Here is an 18,498-nt window from a genome sequence, read left to right as displayed (position 1 = left end):
GCATGATCTGGAGAGCAGAACATCCAGTCTCTCATTCTGGCTTTGCTATGAATTAGCTCTGAGTGTAGAAAAATCAACTGATTTCTGTTTCTCACTCTTCTCCTTTATAAGATGTCAATTTAAACTCCAAAAAGGTATATGTTAAATCACAAGGACTTCAATCACATGAATTTTAATACAAACATATAAAATCAATTTCAAAAATTTTCTGCATATTTTGAAAATGTTTCTAAGAATGAACTAACTATAGGCCTTCTCTAAGCGCTTCTATTAAATACAGGTGCCCAATGTAATCTGAAAATATTGAGCATAACTATTCTTTTTTGCAAAAGGGAAACCAGAAAAAGCCTGCTTCCCACAGAAAATTAACAATAGGTGCTCAATTAAGTGTTTTTATACAGTGAACAATATCTCCTTTTTATATAAATAATCAGGGGAGAGATTTTTTTAAGTCTTTTTTTTTTTCCCTCTCCATCACCCCACCTACACACAAAATTCTGTTGTAAAGACATCATTTCTATGAGGAGGTATTCATTGTAGATGGAGAGAAGTCTATGGAAACCTAAGTTTATAAGGAAAAAAACACAGATAATTCCAATCAACTGCACAGTCACACAGATGCCTAATAAAAGCTATCTGACGATATAATGAAATCAATTCTTGACTAAGTGCATACAATTAGCAACTATTTTTCAAGATTCACCATCCAGCAAACTACATTTTTTCATTTTCACATCCCCTTTTTGACATTCATTCGAAATTCTCAAAGTAACATGATGACATTAAAAACATAAATAAAAGTAGCGTTAACTATGGACTGATATTCAACTACAGAAATTAAAATAAATGCAATTAATTTTTAGAGTTCATTATGTTGATGATGTGTAAATCAAAACTGACAAAATGATTGACTTTTAAAAAAAATACCCCATCCACTGCTTTCCCTCCAAAGGACAAAGGTAGCAGAAGAGGAAGGTAGCAAAGAAGGAAACAGGAAGACCTGCTTCAGTGACTGGACATGTGGATTTAATTGGTTAAGAAGTCCAGATGCTAATACTCCTAATAATCAGCCATTCCTTTTGTGTCTTGGTGACGTGTATCCTCATACAATGTACATCGAATGGAATTTTTTGATTTACATCAGATATTTCAAAGTTTCCGTTTTTGAATTCCCCCAGTCTTATATAAGTACTACATTGCCTATTTTGTTTGAACGGTATAATGTTTCCCCCAACATCCAGGGCTCCATGATGCAAAATGTCATTTTGTCGATCTTCTGTTCCAGTATTCACTTTAATTTTTTTAATTATAATTGGATTTTCGAATATAATCACAAAGACATCACCTGTTGAAGGTGATTTCCCCCAGAAGTATTCATCAACACTACTGTAAGCCTTGCTTGCATCGTAATTTTCAAAAACACTCATGTTGGTATATAGACTTGCAGGAGGATTATCAGGGATGTCAAATAACTCTTCTTCAAAATCATCATCCTTTAGCTTATTCTCAGTTCCTTTATATGATGAATAATAACCCATGTGCTGAAAAAGAGACGGTTTAAAACGAATCACATTTTTCTGAGCCAACAAACCCCGGAAATGAGACAATAGCCAATCACAAGGCATTTCTTGATAAAACATTAATAAAAAATGTGCCAAACGTGGGAGATCATGAGAATGATAAAGTTTTCCAATATAGCCAAGCTTAGAGAACTCCAGGGTTACCCAGTAAGTTCCTTCTAGGGATGTAATGACTTTCTTGATGGCAGTTAAGAAATTTTTTGAACACCGAACATCATCTTCAAGCATTACATAATAGTCTGAAATATTGGCACAAAAATTAATCAAAAATGCATAATCTACATTTTGCTTGGAACGAAATCTGACTCTATCTTCTGGATCATTGTAATTTCTTTTAAGGCCATTCAGGATTGGGTAATACTCCTCTGGAGCATGTATAACCATTAATCTTCCTGCAATAATATGGTGGGCAAATTTCTGTGTAATATCCTGGACCATGACCTCACGCCAAGATGAATTAAAGTCTGCTAGGTGAACCACCACTGAAATTTCCTTCAACTCTTCGTAGCTCGATTGCTCAAAAATTGACTTGATTGTCTCAAGTAAATAGTTTCCTTTTTTTCGTTTCACTGATGAAAGTCCAATTGTAAGAAACCCTGAGCAAAAGAATTCAGAAGGAAGACAAATTACATATGAAACAAGTTTTGAATAACATAGAAAAAGTAAGAAAAAAAGTTCTTTTCCCCTTAGGCCTGCTATTGTATCAAGTAAATCTAAGTGAATGATTATGTATAGAACATTTTGTGATTAAAGTATTATGCTAAATATATCAAGGCTATAGTACTCGATACATAATTCATATTTTTATGGAAAAAATGGCATCTTAAGTACAATGATGTATGAGCCCTATTGCTGTAAATGTTTGTTTATGAAATAAGAAATATGGTTTAAAGTGTTCAGCTTAATGTTCTCATATATGGCCATTAGAGAAGATAGATATTTGAATAATAGCCACAGTTTTTTTTTTTAACTTGCAAAAGGAGAAGGGAATTCATCCAGTTAAGGATAACAAACTAGTCTCAAATGATGAAAAAGAAAATTAAAGGCAACTCATTCTTTTAATCATCTTTAAGTTTTTCATAGAAACATGCCATATATTTTCATTTTTCTTTGATCACTGTTATTATCTTGTACCAGAGGAATTTATAATTGGACTTTATAACTTTATTTTGAAATTTATCTAGTATGTTAATTAGAATGCAAACAATATCAAAGCTACCAATCAAAGCTGTATTACTGCTCAAACGTATGGTACATTGTTCCAAGTCATGAATATTATTGCTTTCTTTATTGTGAAACACATTTTATAGTAATTTTGGTGAAATTTTTATTCAGATACTTAAAACCTATAATTAGAAATTAGATACTTTGAGAGAATAAAGTACAACCCTTTGAAATGGCAGCTCGCCTCTGAGAAACGTCAGATGTCTTCTGATGGAAATATTTCCACTTTTTAAAGCTCTGATTCTCACCATGACTCAAAATTGAATAAAATTTCAGAACCACCATTTGGAAAATGGGGAAATGTTTATATACACCAAGATTACTGTTTTAATATAGACACCTACATGATTTGATTTGTGTGATACTGGAAAAAGTCCCTTCCGAGAAAAATCTGTTTACTAGTCTATCAGAGACGTAGAGCTTTACACGTTTTGTTGAAATACCTGGGCTTACAACACTGACTTCTACTGAAAAACTAATGTGTTATCTGCTATCATTAAACTCAAGCCATCAGCCCTCACTGATGCTCAATAACAGCCAATACTTATAGAACACCTTCTGCATAAAAGGCAGGAGTCTGTGTATTTCACCAGTAAAATGCAGCTTGAATATTCAAAACAGTCTTTTGCAATAGCAATCCTGCTTTATAGATAAGGAAACTAACTCACAGTGAGAGACGGTAACTTGTGCAAAGTATACTACCTTGTAAGTAGCGTGGTGCCAACCTTCAAACTGCCCTGCTCTTATCTATCTTTATATACAGTGGTTATCATTTGCAAATCTCAAACTCCCGAATTTATCCCTTCCCACCCCCTTTCCCCAAGAACCATAAGATTCCTTACTATGTCTGTGAGTCTGTTTCTGCTTTGTAGATGAGTTCATTAGTGTCCTCTTTTTCCCTTTTTTTTTTTTTTTAGATTCCATGTATGACTAATATCATCTGGTATTTTTCTTTCTTTTTCTGACTTCTTCACTTAGAATGACGATCTCCAGGTCCATCCATGTTGTTGCAAATGGCATTATTTTATTTACACAATGTACTACTACTCAGAGATTAAAAAAAAAAAAAGAAGAAGAATAAAATAATGCCATTTGCAGTAACACGGATGGACCTGGAAATCTTATCCTCTGTTTTATATTGCCTTTTAACATAAAGCAGTTGGTATATTGCTAATACACATTTGTAAACTTAGCATGGAAAGGAATTAGTAATGTTTGAACAAAGGTGGTGTAACAGATGGAGATAAAAAAATAGTAGCAGTCTTTGCAGTTAGAAGAAAGTTTAAGAGCAGGAGACATTTGAAATGGAAGAAAGAAAGGTCTAAAGAAAGCTGAATCGTTACAATTTCCTCAAGCTGGTGATTACAAACTCACTTGCATAAACAATTCTTAACAGGGAAGTGCCTATAGAGCGCTGAATAGTTTCCTCCAAAATTTCATGTCTACCTAGAACTTCAGACTGTGGTCTTATTTGGAAATAGTCTTTGAAGATGTAATTAGTTAAGGATCTCAAGATGAAATCATATCGAATTTAGATTGGGCCCTAAAATCACTAACCAGTGTCCTTATAAGAGCAGGAACAGATGGAGAGACACAGGGAAGGCCATGTGAAGACAGTGGCAGTAACTGCAGTTTTGTTGCCTCAAACCAAGGAATGCTGACAGCGACCAAAAACTGGAAGAGGCAAGGAAGGGTCCTTTCCTGGACAGAGTGTGGTGCTGCCAGCACCTTGATTTCAGACTCTGGCTTCCAGAAACATGAGAGAATACATTTCTGTTGTTTTAAACCACCTAGTTTCTGATAATTTGTTAAAGCACCTTAGGAAATGGATACAACGACTTTCACTACTTCAAACTAGTGGCAAGTCATAAAAACCCAACCCGTGTTGAAAATGTACCACTATGAGAATAATTTTTAAAATTTAAAGTCAGTTGATTTTTCCTAGGTTCTCTACATGGCCCCCAGCAACCTGTTAAAAAGTTTGTCACAATTAGGCATTAAAATTTTTTTGTTGTCATGAGTAGAACTGGACTGGGGAGTCATTGCAATTTGTGAAGAAATACTGAAACATTTCCAAAAGGACACATTATATTAGTCAAGCCCATAAACTTTGATTGCGATACAAATGAAGCAAGTTATCGTTATTTTAAAACAAAAGATTTGATTGTTCTTGCTTTGAAAAGTGTACTGATACTTACGCTTTCTTTGTAAAGGCATGCCAGCTAAGTAGCGATAGGTGACATTGATGGCTCCTGAGAAATTAGATAAATCTTTGAAAGTATGTACATAGCGTTCTGGATTCGGTTGATGTGTGGATGATTCTCTTATAAGTTGCTTGTCTCCTTCCTGAATGCCAAGAAGGAGGCAGAGAAAACAAATAATAGTTGGTCGTGAATTAGATAGACTTTCTCTTTACACAGTAAACGTACGGATCTGATATGTAATGTGGGTATTATATAAATCTCAGTTACTAGCACCACAAGCTGTAGACCATTATCTTTTACCTGAATTCCTACCTAGAGCCTCTGCTCCAGTCTCTCCACTATATTCTACTTTTTATACCATACTTACAATTGCTTTTCTACAGCATACATTAAAAATGGCATTCTTTCGATTAAAGAAAAATCTATATGAAAACTCCCACTGCCTTCATGTTAAAATTCAAATTATTATTATTATTTTTTTTGCCTTCTGTAAGTTGTAGAGTTTAAAAATTTATGAAATTAAACCCTGGACATTAATTTTCTTATAAATGGGATTCCGATTATTTTAAATTCTTTACACATAAATATTTTCATCTTTGTGTCTCTGAAAACCTATAAAACATCAACAAAATTTTCAAATAAACACATGTAGGATTTCCAAAAGGTAATGGGAGAGTCAGTTTAACATCAACTACTTTAATAGTAATGTAATGGTCCATAATCCATAGAGTCTAGAAAAAATAGCTATAAAAATCACAGTGGTCACAATACTGAATTGATTTTACCATTCTGTTCTTATGTGATATCACATTCTAAGGGAAGTGCAGGATATTGAATATTTCTTTAAGAATTCTGTCTTGAACATGTAAGAATCCAGACTTTTTCTTTGAGAAGATAGAGTATATTCATCCTGATTGAAGGACATAACAGAATATAGAATGAAATGAAACTTATATGAAAGCACTTTATTAAAATCTCAGGAACAAGCTTCTTCACACTTTTCAGCATAAATAAATAATGCAGCTTTCACCTGAGTCAGCCTTGTTGGCTGCTTTCCAGAGGCATCTACCTGAACAACCAGGCGCTCCCTGGACACCTTCTTTCTGTAGCTACTTGGCTGTAGCGTATTTCTCAGTAATAAGACAAAGCTTTATGACAATCATTTTCTGGATGGGAATGCAATTCAATGGACTAGTTACAGACTAAAGACATACCCCAGTGGCTACTTTGAAGATGCTCACAGCCGAGAGGCTAAGTCGACTGGGCATGCAGTGTCTCTTCTACTTAGTTTGCCTTGTAATACTATTTGTCTGTTACACTGAACTTGCCTTTCTTTCCCACTGAAAGGCACATATGCCCCTAATATGTGAGCAATACACTAAACTGTTACTTGCCCAATATTTTGGGCCACTGATGGATTTTCTAGCCAAAAGAGTAGAATAGATGTGATGAATAATTCCAAAGATCTTACTATTGTAGTTGTTTCTTTGATTTCTCTGAATTGTAACTATTATTTCTCCCTGAAAATAAAATAGACAGAAAAAGAAAAACTTGCTAATATCTCTGCTTAGAAAATTGCATGCATTGTGGCATTTTGGAGTCAAGAAAGAAAGTTAAGTCAGATAATTTTTGAGAAATGAAATAAATACAGATAAAAGGGTCAAAAAGGAGAAGTATTAGAAAGAAACCGCATTGTATCCTTGTAGGAGGCCGGTTTTCCATGGATATTAAACACTTTTAGAAGAACAATTTTAATGTAATTTTACATGAATGATTTAAAGAATATTTCAAATACATATTAAGCCTTGGGATAAAATTTAGCTCAAAATGCAATTTAGGTAGAAAACATCATCTAGTGAATAGTGAAAAATTAAACTAATAAAAATACTGTTACTGAATTTTCATAAGGGGTGCTTGTATTTACCAACAATTTTAATTCATTTTTTCTAATGTAATATAAGTATTTTAAAATAATATCAATTTTTAAAGTGAAGAAGCAATCTCTTTTCTGTACCTGGGACGATTTGCAAATTTGATGAGATATATGGCCACTATAGCCTGAAAATTTTCATTGAGAAAAAATTCTTTAGTAAGAGCTATTTCATTAAATCACACCTTTTTAATTAGGTAGCTAGGACCAACGTTTAGACAGAAATGTGTAAACAGAGCAATAATATTTGATCTTCTTATGCATGTATACTCTGTTACTTTTTATACATTTAGTAGTGAATTTAAACAGGTTCTATTTCAAAAATATATAAGGATGTTTGTTGCTTACAATAATCTTTTGTCTGTGTAATGTGAAATACTGAAATTGCACTTGAAAGTGTCTCATAAAAGCATCCTGCCAAGACCATTTTTTGATTTACAACATGCATGCGATTCACTTCCACCAGTACACACAGATGCAAGAAATAAATTTTTTATTACAAAGTTAGATCATTAATCAAGAGCTCCTCTAGTTAGTTTATGATCTTTAGTTCTATTAAGAAAAAATAGCTAGATTAGCTGGGCCTTGCCCTACTGTCAGTAAGTTTCATAAACCTAATAATCAGGTTAAAAAAAATCCAAAATGCATATCATTAGTAAGTTTCTCCAGTTTCCGATGTTTACCTAAGTCATGCCTAGTCAAATTCTACTAACTGTGCTGACTTCACCCATTGTGAATTGGCTGTGGATGGTAGAATGAAGAGTCCAAAAGATTAAGACCTATAGTTGAAAGTAAAAGGCCTTGGCAGAGTCAAGATCTAGGACTCTGGCAAAATTTTACCATTAAAGGGCAATGCTAAAGGAAGCAAAATGCCTTACTGGAAGACCACCTAAGAGGATCTGTACCAACTAAGATCATGTGGTTGGTTCACAAGATATATATCCTACCTAGCAAATAAATAGTAGGTAGTTAATAAGTCATATTCAATTAATAAAATACTTTATTGGGAAATGGTCTTTATGACTATTGTCAGATTCTCTTTAGCTAAGATAATAATCAAAATTTTCAGCATGATTGCATGATGAAAATTATTTTCCAGTTTTCTATCTGTCCAAAGGCTTTGATTTTCTGAAATATGTGAACAAGAATAATTGCATAATGATTGGAATTATCCCATATATCTTAAGCACAATCCAGATAGAAAAAGTAAATAAGCAATAATGTCCATATTATTCTCATCAGACATGAAATTATGTCATAATTATAACAACAATAAAAAATAGAAATAATCAGGATATATCCTTTTGCATACTCTCATAATTTACTTAAAAATTCATTCATGAATTATCTACTAATTTTATCTTTTTTAACCTACTGAATAGTTTTCACATTAATACTTTTAGTTCCTGAGGTTCTGTATTACTTTTCAGTGAATATTAACATGGTGGTCACTTACGGTTCTTCAAAATCCAAATGAGATGTCTCACATTGTAATAAACTATAACTTCTTAACAAAATAGCACAAGTAGTATCATTAATTAGACAATGGGATTTTGAAAATTTTAATAGTATAGAAAAGTAGAGAAAATAAGGAGTAATAACTTTAAGGAAATTTTATTTATTACATCTGCAGTTGACGCTTGAGCAACACAGGCCTGAACTGTGCAGTTTCACTTATAAATGGATTTTTTCAATAAATACATAATACAGTACTATACAACCAGAGGTTGGCTGAATCTGCTGATGCAGAAGCATGAATATGGAGAGCTGACTGGAAAGTTAATACCCAGAATTTTGACTGTGTGGAGGGTCAGTGCCCCTAACCCCTACATTGTTCAAGGATGAAATGTACTTCAAATTAAAGCTAAAAAGTTTCAATGATTTTACATAATATTAATTCAGATAGGGGTGATTAGCCTACTTGTAATTAGATGTACATATTTGAACCACTGTATGTATATGTAGCATCAAAGAAAACATTGCAACATAAACCAAAACAATTGTAATGTTGGTAATATATAGTTAATAGAAGAAGTAGCCAGATAGAAAATATGCATGTTATAATTTTGCTCAAACTAAAGTTATTTCAATAGGATGGGATTGAAGTTAGGCTACTAATAGACTGTCTGGTTTGACCTAAGACTTATTTTGAACAAAAAAAAATCAACCTCCAAGACTTACCAGAACATAGCTATCTTCAATGTACAAGTTCATAAACAGAAGGAAAATGACAAGAATTCCCAAGAAAGAGACTGTAGAACGTTTTCGCAGGCATCGCATTTTATCTAGTATTTCAAAAATATGTTTCACTTGGTGAAATTTAAACATTCTCTCCTGTGGAAAAGAGGCACAGAACTACTAACAATTAATTTTATATGCAAATATTTCTTCATCATATATATCGAAAGCCAGACCTTTATAAAATCTCACCCTTCAATTGTTTTAACCAAAATTATTTCCTATTTCACAATAAAGTTGGCACAGATAATTAATACATCAACATAAGGATAATGCAGTGGCTTATATTGATGTTGAGTAAATAAAATAAAACCACAGTTATTTCTGAACAAATCAACATTGGTAACAGTAATGTAAGAAAATAATAAGTCCTTTGATGAAAAAGAATAAAAATAAAAGAGAAAAGCAAACATAAAGGTCACATCTACCTTCTCATGTCATAATGTAATGAAAATGGAAAAAACTAGAAGTTATGGGCCTAATATTGATCTTGGGAGTAGGTGCACAGGAAAAGAATATTGGGGAGGGAATTCGGGTGAAAGACAGAGAAGCACAAAGGAAGTCAAAGTTTTGGGGGTGAGTCCACACGTATATTAGAGTTACAATCGCTTTGTTTATTTTTCCAGTAATTCTTGTTAAATTAGAGTAAATCCTGAAGTGGCAAATTGACATTGCCTTGCTTGATCTACTACCTACAGGTCTGGCTGTTTATAATGATTTCAGACTGCAAAAAGGCAACACCAGAGTCAGTGAGAGTAGTGGAGGCCTAACAATTTTCCTCTTCACTCTACTACATTTTGTGATGTCTTTCAACGACAAATTCATTTAGATTACTGATCACTTATATATATAATATACTATATAACACACTTGGAATGATCAAAAGACTAGTTGAATCATATTTTGTCTAAAATCAACTATAATCTGGAAATTGTGCCACTTTGAGTTATGTACTGGGTCTTCCTGGGTTCAGCTTTAGGGTGAAGTATTTTGGTCATAAAGAACTTTAGGAAAAAAAACTGCACCCCAAACCTTTACAACAATGTCTAGGACAGAGCTGGCTAACAAGGTCCCTTCAATGAATTAACGCAAGAAAGCATTTGTGAATCCTTATAAATTGCATGAAAGAGTATCAGGAATTGGGAGAAAGAAATGTTGTAAGAATTAATGCCCGTTCCTTTTGGCCATTTTTTCTTGTTGATTTGTGAGAGATTTATCAAATACGTGTGTAGAGATGCACATATATACTTATCTTTGCTTATGTTGAAAATGTCTAAATATCTTCCCCAAGTACTTCTTGTATTTTTTTCTTTTCTTTCTTTTCTCTCTCTCCTTCTTTCTTTCACTCTCTCTCTCTCTTTTTTTGTATGGTATCTGTAGTACAGTGGTTTTTTAATGTCAAATTTATTTCATGGATGTGGATTTTTTGTATAATGTCTTAAAAATCCTTCCCTATCTTAAATGTCATATGGGAAGTCTCCTTTATTTTCTTCTGGGGTTTTTGTTTGTTTTTCATAGACAGGTTTTTTTAATACACCTGCAATTTATCTTTGTGTCTTATACGATGTAGTGGAATGATTTTATTTTATTTCTTCCATATGGCGAGCTGATGGTCTTCTACCCCCAGTGCACTGGCATAACTACTGGTCACATTACCACTTCTAATTTCAAGGGTGTGGAGAAGTATAATCTCCTATGAACCCAGAAATAAAGAAGAACTGGTTAATGGTAAACATTAACACATTAATATTTTATACCACACCACATGGGGAATCATATTTTCTTTATCTTTTTCTTTTTTTTTTTGATTTGTGATGACAATTCTAGAATAGAGTCACTTTATAATTTTGCACTTTTGGGTCAAAAATGTATTTACAGACTCATCACTTATAACCTCTTTCAGTAAGAAAGTTCTTACATAGCACTTTTGAACCGAAACATTACAAGTGAAATGCTGTTGTCTGGTTCTGTATTCTGTACTGTACTATAATCTGATCTTGATTCTACAGATAAAACAATCTTTTTCTATTTGTAAAAGATTTTTCTCTGGATTTGGCATAGGATAAGGCACCCCTTTGTGTTCACTGCAGCAGTAACGGGCATAAGGATGCCCAGCAGGCATAAGAAGCAAAATTAGAGCTATGGATCCTCCATCTTGGTGGCTAATTTCAACAGAATGATGATCTCTTAGGGCTGCCAGACCCCAACGAGCCAGAGGGGCCACTTACTGGGTTCAGATTCTGGATGCAGCTGAGATCTGTTCTTGCAATTCTTGTGCGTCTGAATGCCTCGGGCAGAAGTCTCAGAGTCATCTGAGAGGGATTGTTTTGGAGTAGGATCTAGCTCATCTGATTATATTCAGCAGCCAGTCCTGGAACCCTGGTGCTGCCCTTAAGGACATCTGTACTTTAGGAGGCGCTGGATTCAGGTCCAGGAGAGGATGCCCCAGGCACACTGCACATGCACATGACTAGGGTTTGGGTGGAAGGGAGAGGTAGAATTGAGGGGACCCAGGACCTACCCTGGGGGTACCATGGGTTAGTAGGAACTTTATGTTACACATTCCGGTTCTGGTTCCAGATAGGGCTGAAATATGGACTCAGGTCTGTAAGCATGAATATAAAAGCACTGAGGATGGATGTTGCAGGGATCCATGTTGGTTGAGGGACTGGGATAAAGGTGCACATTCTGATAAATTTGAGAAAGGGGGACAGCTAGTAGAACAGGTGATTTCCAGAGAGATTCTTGGCTGCAGAGTCCAGTTCTGGGAAGGACAGCGCAATGCTGGTGCCTGGGCACAGGCCTGAGTGTTGGCTGGGAGCAGAGATTTCAGAGCCCATCAACCATGTAGCAAATCTGAGCCCTCAAGTCAAGCCACTACTGGAGGAAACAGCCTGGTAGTCTGTGCACAAGTGCCTGAACTTCCCATCGTGCTGTGTGTCTTCACCTCCACCCAGATCCAGCCACCTCAGTGTCAGAGCTCTTAGAACCAAGACTCCACATGGCCCATGGGTTTTTCTCACAGTTTGTCATCAGGAATTATTTCAGCATGCATGGGAAGGGGTTTTTGTCACAAATTTGTTTAAAAATGAACAAGTAGAAATATTTTAAATGAGTAACAATGGAAGATATTTGAATAGTTTGTGGTATGAACAGACAGAAGCCATTGACAGTGTTGCCCTAAATGCATATTTGGTGATATACAAGGGAGTTTATGATCCAGGTTAAGTAATAAAATGGGTTAGAAAAACAACAAAAAAGATTTTAATCTGAATTTTGAAACTACCAAGGATTAGAATCTAATCATACGTGAGTGGTACAATATTTCTAAATGTCAATTTGGGCAGACTTGGCAGTAGCATGAAACACATGTATTCCCTCTGACTCAGCAATTACACTTCTCAAAATCTGTCCGAAGGCCAAGAATACATATTTGTAAGCAAATACTCAGCTTAGGTATTGCAAAGCATTTATATTTGTAAAATAAACTGGATACAATCTGTAAGAGGTAACAGTTACCTCAGTGCAGCAATCCTGTTTATATTTTTTAAAAATTTTAATTTTTTTAAAAGCACATATATGCATTAATATTATTTAAAGTTACTTTTAATTTTCAAAATTAGCAACTGTCTGTTGGAAAATAAAACTACATTTTATTTCCTGGACATAAAAGCATAAATACAGCATTTTTTTTCAAGGAAATAAGATTTAAAGACATATAATGCTTTATGGTTATGTCTCTGGGTGCTCTGAGTGTTGAATGTTTTAAGTTGAATATAAATACTAAGTCAAGAAGTCCATTCTAATTCTATTCCTTTGAGACAAAGAGAAAATGTAAATGATGTGATGCAGACTGCAACTGCGAAGTTCAAATGTAGTTAGTTACATATAAAGATAATAAGAATTTCTATTAATATTTAGTACATACTTCTAAGCACTAGGAAATACATTCTGCATGGGTAACTCATTGAACCTTCATACCAATGCCCAAACTTTAATAACTATGATTAGACCTATTTTACAAATGAAGAAAAACAAAGCTTTCCCGAGGTATCACCATTAGGGATGATTCCAGTTACTAAATCTTAGAATTACTGCAGAGTCTGTGCTGTTGGCCACTACTGGTAAACAGTTTACTGTTACTCATATAATATTTTAAATATATTGTTTCCAATAGACTATCAACATATGTGACAATAATTTGTGATACTGACCTGTTGAATGAAATAAAAATAATATAATAAATATAAATTTAACTTTCTTAGCAGAAAGCAACATTTTGATTAAATCTACACAAACACACACACAAATCTAATATGAGGAGGTGAGAGATATATAATGTTTTGAGTGGTGTAAGAAGGGGTAAAAATAATGTTTTCAACGATAATACTGCTGTGCATCCTGTATTGACACAAAACAGAACAAAACAGTAAGCACAGCAGAGCTTGGGATGTGATTCTAAAGAGTTGACAAAATAAGAAATGAAAAAGTCCTTAAAGAATAATAGTGGACACCCAAGTTTTAATATCCAATCCTCCAAAATTCATTCAAAGCAGTCAGAGCACAAATAAACCTTCTACAGTGTGTACTCACAGCATAACCAGAAGAAATATAACAGTACAATGTTCAATTTATATATAAGCAAAAACAATAACCACCAGGACAAGCAGAATTGGCTGAGGATTCCAAATCAGAGCAACCGGAAGATGAAAAGACAGAATAAAATATGTGTCATTTATTTAAAAACTACATCAGTCTACACCATAGTAAAACAAACAAAAATTAAAAAGCTAACAATCTATCCAAACTCCTCTTTCACCTCAAACATAGAATCACATGGGTCCAGATAAGTACAAATAAATATTCAAAAAAAAGAAAAAAGGAAAAAACAGATCAATGTCAAACAAATTTACTGACAAGAAAACGGAAATAGCTGATTTCAGGTTGAGGGGAAGGAACTGTGAGATTAAACTATTCTTTTGTTGTTCCATAAAGTAAGGAAGGTCTCAAAGATTAGTGGAGTCACACTTAAAGGACACAGTATTGAGAAAATTTGGAAAAAAAAAAAAAAAGAGTATGATTTTAAAATCATACGACTGTACAAACTCTAAACCGTACAAAAGAAAGATACATGAAACAGTAATTCATTAAGGCTAATGAAAAAGGAATGAGCGAAGTATTTTAAGCAAGTATCATGAGATACCATAGTTGCAATCCTGATAAAAAATGTCAGTGAATATAGGCCATAAAAGCATAATCTTACACAATTAAGGCCACTTTATGCTTTATGCCACAATTCTCAACAAAATACAACTAAATAACACTATGAACAACTTCCTAAATATGAAATTACAGAAGAGTCAAGAAGTCAAAACTCCTAACACTAGGAAACTTTAACACTCACAATCCAAGATAGGTCAAGAGGCCAAAAACTAAACGTGTTCCTTGAAGGTAATGGGTTGATTATTACAGATTAGTTTTATTTAGGAAAGTGATAATGTTTATTATCATGGCTTGAGTGAATTATTTTCTCAAGTTGATATATCATCTTTATATACCCTAAATGTCACCAGAGATTCATCTGTTAACAACATATGTTACAATATGCTTTATCTTTTGCACGTACCATGGGAAGCACTGAACATGTTTTGTTTAGCAGCTTTACTGCAAGTGTTTTCAAAAACAGCTCCATGGCCACTGCTGTTTATAGTACAACATTGTTGATTCTGCATACAGTTATGGAAATAAGAACATTTAATAACCCACTTCCCCACCCCAAACGTATGCAAAGTTGTCACATCCAGTTCACTAAGACCTCATCAGTTTTTGTTTAGGGCAGACACAGGTGAGGTGCTGAACATTCATATATATGAAACTAATAAAATCAAACTTCAAATACATAACTATTTCATATTATTTTGATGTGACACCAGTACCAAAGAATTCATTTTTTAAATGGAAAGACACAATTTTTACTCTATAATTCTTATCATAAAGATTATTATATATGAATATGTGGATAAATATACTCACATATAAAATGTCTATTATACATTCATATACTTCACATACAAGTTTGAAATTATAAACAGTGTAGCAAATATTCCTGTACATTTATACACACATAATTATATATACATAAATAGAGCTGTGGTCACTGACAATGAAACAGGTAAATCAATGAGAAGGTACTATTTTTTCTCAGTATTTAATACTGATGCTACCTGAATTTTATCTTCTCAATTTACAAACCATCATCAAAAAGGACACAAGCCTATCTTAGTAATCTCCTTTCCCGTCTGTATGGTTCTTCCCCAATGCTCCATCCAGCCTTCTCTTCTTTTCCTTCTTTGCAAACTTTTGGCATTACGTGACCTTTTCTACAAACACTTTTTGAGCAAAATTCAAAATTTAGATTTTCAGCTAGGACTTCTTTCTGAATTTAGTTCCAGTTTTTGAATAATGACTATTAGCTCCATGTAGATTTCCCTCTGACTACTCAAACACAAGGAATCTGAAACCATAGGATTTTCCCTTCCAGCCTGCTCCTCCTGTGAGTCTCATTTTTGGCAGGCCTAGCTTTCTAATCTCCTAGTCACATCATCTGAAAAAATGTAATAACAGTTACTTCCTGCTCTCCCACAGTCAGAAAGCCCTGTCTCGAGTCCTCAGTCTCTCACCTGCCACCATTTCTCTCATCCAGTTCTCACTGTCATTATTGGAACTCAGGTTAATACTTCAACTTTGACAACAGCAATAGATCACTGATGGTTTTTCCTACCTGTACGCTGTTTATAATGTTTCTAAAGTATCAGCCCCTGAACCGGAAGCGGGTTTGGAAGTCGTCTCTGGCGTCCCTCCCTCCGCCACGCCTCGTGCTTCTAAACCGGAAGTTCCCCCCCCCCCACCCCGCACTGGAGGAGATGGCAGGATGCGTTTTGAGCCCAGGAGTATTCAGAAGATGCTTGCTCCGCGAGGTTAGTAGAGGAAACGTAACAATGGGGTCCTGTTGTGCTCCCCGGCATTAATCAAGAAAGCTGTCCACCAATCATGTGAGTCATCACAATGATAAAACAATGCCCCAAGGTGAACCTCCTGTTAGCAAAGAGGCACAGCCAGCTCAGCGCTGCGCAGAGCTCAACCAGCAGGTGCATTCAGACCCGGACTTTCCCTGCTACTGGAACCCCAAGATTTATGTAGGGAAAATTGTGCGGAAGACAAATCCAGCTGGTCCTGTTCAGTAATTCTCTTCGGGAAAATGGGGGAAAGGCACATAGTATCTCTTCAAAGGCATTTCATGTATTTATGTTTCAAGTTCCAGAATTAGTTGCACTTTTATTTGTACTCTGAAAGCGACACTAGGAAGAAAGCTGCAAAACACCTGGGCAGGTAGAAGAGGCAGAGGGTCTGGACAGTTCTTTTGATTCAAAGCTACAGGTTTTACATCTATCCTGTCTGATTTCTGCTCTCCACTCCTGAGGTAAAATAACTGTTTTGCAATAATAAAAGCAGTTTTATATTAAATTGAAAAAAAAAAAAAGTCTTTTCCTACAGGAAATAACAGAAGAACTGGAGTCCACTTTGGTGGGAGCCCTAGTGCTTCAGGCATTCTCTCCCTTTACCTCCCTATAGGCTGTGTATGCTGAGGTCATGCCAATCACCTAGAGTCCAAAGAGGATCCAAAAGACCAGCAGAGAATATAACTGAGGGCCCGCATCACCTTTCTGGACTGTATGGAAGGCAGAGACCTGGCACCTTCCATTGGAGGACACTGAAATTTATACAGGCTGTGACTTTATCCAAAGTCACATAACTTGGAGAAGCACATTGCAAAGCTGCCACTACCGTGAAGTTTGGATTGCTTGAAACAGGAGCTTCAGCAACTACTGCATTAACTAGAGGAAGAAATACTTTGAAACCTTAGCAGTTTCATCCAGAGAGTTTCAAGACGGCAACTTAGCAGATCCATGCTGCCAACTCCAGTGTCCTCTTTCTAACCTTTAATAATCTGAAAGTGTTCTCTCCTAATGTTTTACTTGTATGCAATTCCCCATCTTTTAAAAGTGCAAAACAGGTGATCACAAAGACTGTTGACCAACTAACTTTATCACTTTGAAGCTCTGTAAGGCTGACTGTCTCTCTGTTTTGGACTCATCGGAGTGTGAGTGGTTGTGGGGACACAACTCCACAGAAATGGGCGACATCTCTTCTTCATAAATGCAGCTCTTAAACTGCTGTAACTCTACGTTAAGTGTAGGTGGAATGGGTGACAGTCTTGTAGACAGTCCAGGAAAATAGCCAAGGAATTAGATTTGCTTGGAGGATGGACAGGTGAACAGAAAGGATCGGGTAAAACTTAAGCATAATAATCCTTTCTGGATTGGGGTCCAAAATCTTTGATGAACTGCTGTGTGCAAATGAACAAAATGTAGAACAGCCAGTCAGATAGGATAGTACCTTTTTCAGAAACAAATGTTCATACATTTATAGGAAGTTTCTATCCTACAAGTCTGATGCGCCTGTGTTTTTCAGGTTTTGCCACAGGGTTGAAATCACCTAATCTCCTACCTCTGAACAATTTCAGAACCAGAAGAATTTTTGAGTGCACCTGGTTGAACCATAGGAAGATGGCCTGGTCCTAACAAGACTTGGACTTGCTTGGCAAAACCTCTGGTTGAGGCCAGATCCAAGCTATGGAAGGTAAAATTGCGCGCAGATGGGGTAGTTCCAGGGGAACTGTCCCATTTCCTAACACCAACATCAGCATCCCTGTGTCTGAACATAGCTCCTGAGGAAATGTAGCAGATCTTCATAAAGGTCTGTCGGACTCTCCTTTGGAATTCAACACTGAGTGCCATCAGCCCTGTATTAGAGCTAAAGCTGAGTAACGTGGAAGTGAAAACCAATCTGTATGTTAGTTCTGGAATCCCTACTTCTGTTTAGTGAAATTTAGGAATCAAACCATTTACAAGCACATAAGGCAAAAAAGGATATTATTTGGTGCAGCACAGTTTGTTTCTCAGAGACCTAACTACAAATTGTTATGTGTGTGGATGTGCTTTGCTACATAATCCCCTTTTCCTCCTTAAACTAAGTATATTCTGGGCATCAGCTTAAGAAAAGTACTACCTCACATTCTAATCTTCATGGGTTTGCTCTTCTCTTTCCAATGCCCACATTTTGGAATTTAATTTTTAGGTCACCAAAATGTTACATTCTTGACGAAGATTTCTCTGAGCCTTGTTTTCCATCAGAAATTATTTTTTCACTTGTTTGAACTCTTATTTTATCTACACTTTTCTTAATTTACTCAATACTTTCT

General features: G+C 35.1%; 1 protein-coding gene across 3 annotated transcripts in view; it reads right to left on the bottom strand.

Annotated features, from left to right (window-relative positions):
* Positions 1 to 1,004: 1,004 nt before the first annotated feature.
* MGAT4C (MGAT4 family member C) overlaps positions 1,005 to 18,498 on the bottom strand; it is a 140,187-nt gene continuing 122,693 nt past the window's right edge. For 2 of the 3 annotated variants that reach the window (XM_032493691.1, XM_006192385.2), the window contains 3 exons: positions 9,120 to 9,272; positions 5,003 to 5,150; positions 1,005 to 2,176 (listed from right to left, as the gene is read on the bottom strand). In XM_032493691.1, coding sequence (XP_032349582.1) covers positions 1,035 to 2,176; positions 5,003 to 5,150; positions 9,120 to 9,266 — 1,437 coding nt within the window. In that variant the 5' untranslated portion in view covers positions 9,267 to 9,272 and the 3' untranslated portion in view covers positions 1,005 to 1,034. The remainder of the gene's footprint in view (positions 2,177 to 5,002; positions 5,151 to 9,119; positions 9,273 to 18,498) is intronic. The other variant, XM_032493692.1, reaches the window with a different exon arrangement.

Source organism: Camelus ferus, chromosome 12 (genome assembly GCF_009834535.1).
Source record: "Camelus ferus isolate YT-003-E chromosome 12, BCGSAC_Cfer_1.0, whole genome shotgun sequence".
In the NCBI taxonomy this organism is placed as follows: Eukaryota; Metazoa; Chordata; class Mammalia; order Artiodactyla; family Camelidae; genus Camelus; species Camelus ferus.
This window is presented reverse-complemented; position numbering and strand designations above follow the sequence as displayed.